Below are 7,282 nucleotides of genomic sequence, written 5' to 3' on the forward strand. Positions count from 1 at the left end.
AAGATGAAGAATATGGATGAGCTGCACTTTGTGTCAACTAAGAAGAAGTTTTAGTGTAAGTTAAAAGCTCAGATTGGACCCTTTATTTTCAATACCAAAGCAACAACAAAGGAAGCATATCTCCTCTTGAAACAAACGAAATTCAAATTAAGTTTTACCTGGTCTTATGATCCCTTGGGAATTATTTCAAAGCCAAGGGTAGAATAGAAAACTACTTCTTATGCACACACCCCCAGACCAGATATTGAATAGTATGTGAACCAAGAGGAGTGGCAGGAAAATACATTGCGAGAAGAAAAAGAGCAGGTTTTCATTTCTACAACTTCACAGACTCCAATACCACAGGAAAAACATGCTAAGATGACAAGGGAAAGTATTTCCCCTCTGGTTTCATAAATTCAACAAACAGACTTCATAATGTACAAGATGAAGAAAAAGAACCCTCTCGAAGAGCCATCTCAGGAAGAGAGTTCATAGGAACATACTACATTAGTTTTAACAGGTCCTCATGCTACAACATTTTCAAGGATTGAAGAAATTCTTTCAAGCTCTCTTGTATCTTCAGTCACTCAGGACCCATTAGAATTAGTTCAGACATGAGAGCTAACTCATACTACTACATAACCAAGTATCTTTGCTAGATACAGGGAAATTAAGAAGAAAAATGAGGCATTAAAGGCCACCACTTATTTTGAATTATGGAAGCAAACTTCAGCTTCCCAACACAGGCTTCTCTCAGCATTAGATACCGAGAAAGGAAAGTTTCAAATGGCCCTTCTGGAGCCTCAAGTTCCTTTCCCAAAAAGTGCAGAAGATTACAAACAATTTGTTTTTTCTTTTGATGCTAAACAAATTCATCCTATTGACCAAATTGATTTACACAAGAAAGCTGGAGAAATTATATACTCCACCTTGACTAGTTCAGCATTGGCAACATCTGAGTTGCAGGTTTCAATGAATACATTTAGTCCCAGCTAAAGCTAGAAAAGATATCATCATTGGCCAAAGATACCAAAATAAAATCCTTAGAAGATCTGGTAATGAAATTGGGATATGATGCCAGTGATGTTAAAGTTGTCCGGGAAATGATTAAGAGGAAAAATGTTGATATTCAAGCATTGAGAAAACAACTAAAACTCCCTACTACTGACGATCCACAAACCAAAGAAGTTGGTGAGTTAGAAAAAGAAAGGAAAGTGTGTTCAAAATTATTTTTGAACAAAATTTACAGATATAAAGGATGGAGACTGAACTAGAAAGTTTATTAAAGGAAAAAGAACAACAAGCAGATGTGGCAACAACTATTCCTATAGCAACAACTTCTATTGCAGGTACTTCAACAACTTCTATTGCAGGGACTTCTATTGCAACAACTATAGTAGTGGAAACACAGTCCACAGACTCAGCAACTAAATTAGCTAAAGCAATGAGAGATTTATCCATAAAAGGTCAAGAAATTGAAAAGATGAAGGCTCAACTCAATAATGTCCAAGAGCAGAAGCTAAAATTGATAATGTTTACTTAGCAGAGCTTCAGAAAAATCATAGACTAACTCATAGAATAAACTCTAGAAAATGAGTCTACTATTGCTTAAAGCATTTCATAGGCCAAAGAAAATATCTCGCTGGATATTAATGAGCCTATGACTAATTTATGGCATTCCATTGAAATTATTTTTTAGTAAGAAGAACTATTGGAAAAATCAAAGGAAGTAATTGCAGAAGTAAAGAAAACCTTGGGTCAAAAACTAGGAGAGGCAGCAACATTAATTAGAATTCTAAATTCAAAAACAAGGGAAGATCTGAAAGAACATGAAATTGAGGACAAAACTGAAACCATTTTAGAAGTAAGAAGGATTCTCATTAAAAGGAATCTAATGTTGCAACTAGAAAATAGATGCCATAATCTAGAAGCTAGAATTCAGAAGTTCCACAAAACATTTAATGTTCTACATCAGAAAGGACTTCTAGATTTAAGAGGAATGACAGGCAATCTGGTTCCCCTTGAAGAATACCAGTGGAGGTTACATGCTATAGCTATAGAAAAATCCAAATTTGATAAGATTAATGGGACTATTACAGGAAAGACTTTTATTCAAGGTTTGCAAAAATACAAAAAATTAATCAAATATTCCATTCCGGATAAATAAAGATGGGAAAAGATATACCAGCTCATTGACTGAATAGACAACAGGGTTCCAGTAGTAGACAATAAGTTTTCAGCAACAAGATGCAGGTTTTAGGAACAAAAGGACAGATGATTATCAAGAGCAACAAAACAACAATGTTTTCAGCCCAGTCATCACTAGAAGCCTCAAACTCTGTTCCTAAGATGCCTAAGCAATTTTATTTTCCTATTTTGTAGTTCTATTTTTGTAAAACAATTTTGAGATATTTGTAAATAAATCTTGATATTTAAATCAAGATATTTTCAGAAAAGTTGTATAAATACTTTGTAGATCAAAGTATAAAGGGTTGAACCCTTGTGATAAACTCTTGAGCAGACTTGTAAATCCTCTGAAGTTATTTTCTGAGACTAATAGAAGGATTCTGGATTCATTTTGAAACAACTTGTGTCCCTGTGAGTACTTCTATGTTATTTATATTTTCATTTTGTTTAAATCTGCATATGTTTGAAATTAATGGGAATTCTAGGTAAGATAAGATTGAATCTCAATCTATCTGAAAGCCCCTCACGAAGTTATAATCAATTATAGAGATTAGTTAATTAAACTTTATGTTTTAATTAACTCTACATCTTTCAATTGTCACTTCCCTTTAAGCTTTAAATATATTTTGTTTCGTTGTAAAAGATTTTACAAATATCATCTATATATGATTAGTTAAATACTCTGTCTGAAGATTTAATGAATCATATATTTTCTAAAGTTCAATTTTACACATCTTTTCAAAGCTAAATTTCGTTAAAGGTGAAGAACCATCCCTTCTAATATATCATAAGTAATTAAGAGACTGCACCTGTTTAACAGTGTAGAGCATTGGTTATTCAAAAATCCATAACAAACAAAACATTTTAGATGCTCTAGCATAATTCTTTAACCTAGAATTATCTGCAGAGGTACAACACACTCAATGGGTGATTGACCTAAAAATAAATTTTCTTTGAACATAAAATCTATGCTTCAAAAATAATAATAGATTTATTTATTTATTTATTTGGATTTAAGACATTTGTAGTTTATATCTTCTGACTTAGTTACCGGAGAATCTATAGTAAAAACCATTTTTCATCAACGTTTCAAATCCCAACTGGGATCCATCATCAGGACTGCATGAATGCTTGATAGAAGAAGAGCTCAATTGAGGGATTAAATAGTAATGAGGAGCTCTTCCCAAAACCAAATCTCCTCATTACTATTTAATCCCTCAATTGAACTTTTCTTCTATCAAGCATTCATGAAGTCCTGATGATGGATCCCAGTTGGGATTTGAAACGTTGACGAAAAATGGTTTTTACTATAGATTCTCTAGTAACTAAGTTAGAAGATTTATTTTTCTCTTTTCATTAAATACATAAAATCACTATTACCTATGCCATTATGAAAACCAAACATAATTACATATTTTAACAGAAAAAACATCATTTTTTTTCACATCAAAAACATTATCATGTCATGAATGCATAAGTCAACTTGGTTGCTTTATGGCCATATAAATTGCCTTATATCACAATTTTATTTAGCTTTATTATGTTTGGTGATATTTTTTTATTTATTTAGCTTTATTATGATTGTTGATTTTTTTTTTGGTTTATATTTTATAAGTTGAATCTTATTTCTTTCTCAGGTCAAGCTAATAGCTTATGCCCAGGTAGTTATATTTATTTGTGTGTAAATATTGGTTGATTCCTATCCTTCTATATTATCTAGCCACTCTCTTCAACGCGCCACCATATCCTCTTGGTAATAGGCCAGTTACTGTAACCATATCCTCTTGGTAATTGGCGAGTTACTGTAATATTCTATAGATTCTTCACCTTCATGGAAAGTTTATCTTTGAGACGACTTTTTTGATTCAACAGTTCCTGGCATAGTTACACCCTGAAAAGATGGTTAATATTTGCTTTGTCCTCACCATCAAATTCTTCTTTCAATTGAAAGAACTTCACAATGATCCAATTTTAGGCGATCTCTGAAGGCGTATAACTCCCGAGACGGATCCGTTTTTCCAAATTTGTTCAATGAAATCTTTTATTATCTTGATATCTGCATTAATTTGTATACTGTTGAGAAGTCTGGCATGTGTATTCTAGTTTTCAAAGCCAATATAGTTGAGAATGTTACACCTAAGCATTAATTTGATGGGCGAGTCATTCCAAATTCTATGTCTATATGCAATTTTTTCAAGTTTATTGGTTTAGGTGATCTGTATGCTTGGATACAGAACTACAAAGAAGTAGATTGTTTTTATATGCCTTTGATCTGCTAAGAAATTATATTATTTCCTTTTGTAGGATGACAAAACCGTCACTGCTCTTCACTATCGGAAGACAGGGACACGCTACTAGGTCCGTTGATTTTCATAATGTCTCTAAACCTGGATGATCCACAAATATAAGGAGCATGGTGGATGGACACTCAGTAGATAACGTTTCTGTCAAACTCGGGGATTGGCTTTGCCATGTCCTTCAGAATTTTCTAGTGAGATTAGTTGATGAAATGCCGGTCAAAAATGTCATCTAATTCTGGTTGAATTTTCATTTACAATATATGAGGATTTCTCAAATGCCGATGATGTTTCTTTGTCTTCGTCTTGTCTCTAATAGGAGCTTATCTGATTGACATATGCAGCAGTGCTATACTCGTTTTTCTTTGTCGATTATAAACGTGATGGGTATTTGTGTATTAAAAAGTACAAATATTGTGTGATAGTGAACGGCATTGCATAGATAGCCCATTTTGTAAGAAGTTCAATGAAAAAGAAAATTGGCTTTTAACGTTTTGATAACAATGATTGTTATTGAAAGGGATGCAATTGTTATCTTTTTGAAAATTACATGTCAAGTTTGCTACTAAAAGATGCAATTGTTATCCTTTCAAAAATCACAAGCCAAATTTATTAGAATTGTGATGACAATTTTAATTTTTTTTTAAACAACATTTATTATTATTGAAATAGATACAATTACCATTTTTTCACAAATTACAAATTAAGTTTTTCGGAATTGTGATGACAATTAAAAAGAGAATTATATTGTAAAATCCAAAGTTCACATCATGTAAATTTGTAGCGACAATTAAAAAGAAAATTATATTGTAAAATCCAAAGTTCACATCATGTAAATTTCTAGTAGTTTGTATATCAATATATGTTTACACAATTATGGTAGTTTATGTAACCTATGTAACAATGTCAAGTAAGAAGTTCAAAAGAAAAGAAATTTTGTTTTTAACATTTTGATTTCAGTGTATATCGAAGTTCCATTCTAGTCTATTCAAAGCATAATCATAATATACTATTTTAACGTATCAAATTTGGTTGATGATTTTTTCATGATAAAATGAAGAAATTCAGGAGCATGGATCTCTAATGTATCATTGTCTAATTGGTGTAAGGTCTTGAATGCCTAACCCTTGTTAATATTGTAAGTGTAACAACTAATTATGTTATTGATCCATGTAAGTATATGTGGATGTAAAAGGGAAAAAAGCCAAAAATAATTGTATTTATAATTTAGTACCAGTTGATGAATAGGTAAAGCTTTGATATGGACCATGAGAGAGGGGAAGTCAACAAATGGGGGATTTGGAGAATTAATATTTGCCAATCGATTATTGGCAAAGGTAGACATTCTGAGATTGTCAAACTTTCCCAAGAAGGTATCTAAAAGGAAGGCGTGGAAGTAATTTCCATATTCATGAAAGTAGTGGTGTTGTACCCTAGCTATCTTATCCACGATATGGGAAACATACCACTAGAAAAATTCTTGGGGCTAAGAAGAAGATTTAGATCTAACATGATGAACAAATCTAACAAAAAAAATCTGTCAAAGAAATTGACCCGTGAAAGTGAAGAAAAAATGAAGAAACGTGTATAGGAAACACTCAATAGGATATGTGGAAAATGAGCAGGGAGAAAAATTCTCTCGGACAAGGGAAGAATTCTCTAGGAGTAAGAGGAAGCACTCATGGGAAGGCATGCATGGATATAGAGGAAGCACTTGTGGGAAGGCATGCATGGATCTAGTGGAAGCACTCGTGGGAAGGCATGTGCAGAGCAAGAAGCACTCATACGCATGAATGAACAACCAAAGAGAATGAACTTCGGTGAAGCAAGGAGACTAGAGATAGAGGAGAGCTCACAAAGATAGAAAATTAACACATGGGGAAATGCAAGAGTAGTAAGACAAACGAATTGGTAGTTTAGGACTAGATGAAGGAGATCGACTTCCAAACTCCATGTTGTATCACTAAAAAAACATCCCTTGTGGCTTCATGGTCTGACTCAAGGGTGACTAACTACAAGAAAGATTACAGTGCAACTAAGCCTATGGTGCGGTGGAATGTGGTTCACCCTTCGTCAATTGCAAGAATCATTTGATTGTAATCAGATAAGTGCCCTTGTGGACTTAAACTTTTAATGTAAACCATAATGAATGAAATGAAAATTATGTTTATAAATTGTGCATATATAAGCTTGTTTGTTAAATGGAAATTATAGTTCGTGTTGCTTCTTTGTGCTATAAATTGGTAAATTTTTGGGTGATTCCTAGATGAAAGAGTAAATATTTTTTAAAGATCTATGGTGACTTTATAATGTTCATGTGGCTGTATTTTTATGTGCTCTTATGTTGTGCCTTAAAAAATAAGACTAATAGGTATATAGTCCTAGTTACTTAAAATATCTTAATTGTTACGAGCCTCAATCAAGTAAGAGATATCACTAAGGAGGAAAGGGAAGTAATCTCCTCGGTTACTTGAAGAACCAAAATGGTTGGTTGGTTGTAGGAGACCCTCAAGGCGTCCTACACAAAAGTTTGGTCCGCCTTTAGATAGACTAGAAAAGCTCTAAGCCTATTGTGGAGAGTAGAAGGTCCTTTACTAATGTGGAATTAGATGCGAGAGTCAAAATTTAGTTGCAAAGTGGAGACTCAAAGAATGATTATTCTCAAAACACTTGAAGCAGAGTATTATAGAGATTTACATATGAATTGTTGAACTGGTGGAATTTATTAAAGGACCTGAAAGGCTTGAAGGGCTTAAATGGCCTTGAAGTGAAGGTGTTTAGCCTTTACTAATCCAACTAGAGGATTAAACAACCAT

General features: G+C 33.0%; 1 protein-coding gene across 1 annotated transcript in view; it reads left to right on the forward strand.

Annotated features, from left to right (window-relative positions):
* LOC149211252 (uncharacterized) overlaps positions 1-4,970 on the forward strand; it is a 277,136-nt gene extending 272,166 nt beyond the window's left edge. Inside the window, exon 17 of the mRNA XM_089396978.1 lies at positions 4,474-4,970. Within this exon, the coding sequence (XP_089253104.1) occupies positions 4,474-4,527 (54 nt within the window). The 3' untranslated portion in view covers positions 4,528-4,970. The remainder of the gene's footprint in view (positions 1-4,473) is intronic.
* The last annotated feature ends 2,312 nt before the right edge of the window (positions 4,971-7,282 follow it).

The sequence above is a fragment of the Pinus tabuliformis genome, chromosome 1_2, assembly GCF_031772625.1.
Source record: "Pinus tabuliformis cultivar Carrire ecotype Pingquan chromosome 1_2, CPIR1, whole genome shotgun sequence".
Taxonomy (NCBI): domain Eukaryota; kingdom Viridiplantae; phylum Streptophyta; class Pinopsida; order Pinales; family Pinaceae; genus Pinus; species Pinus tabuliformis.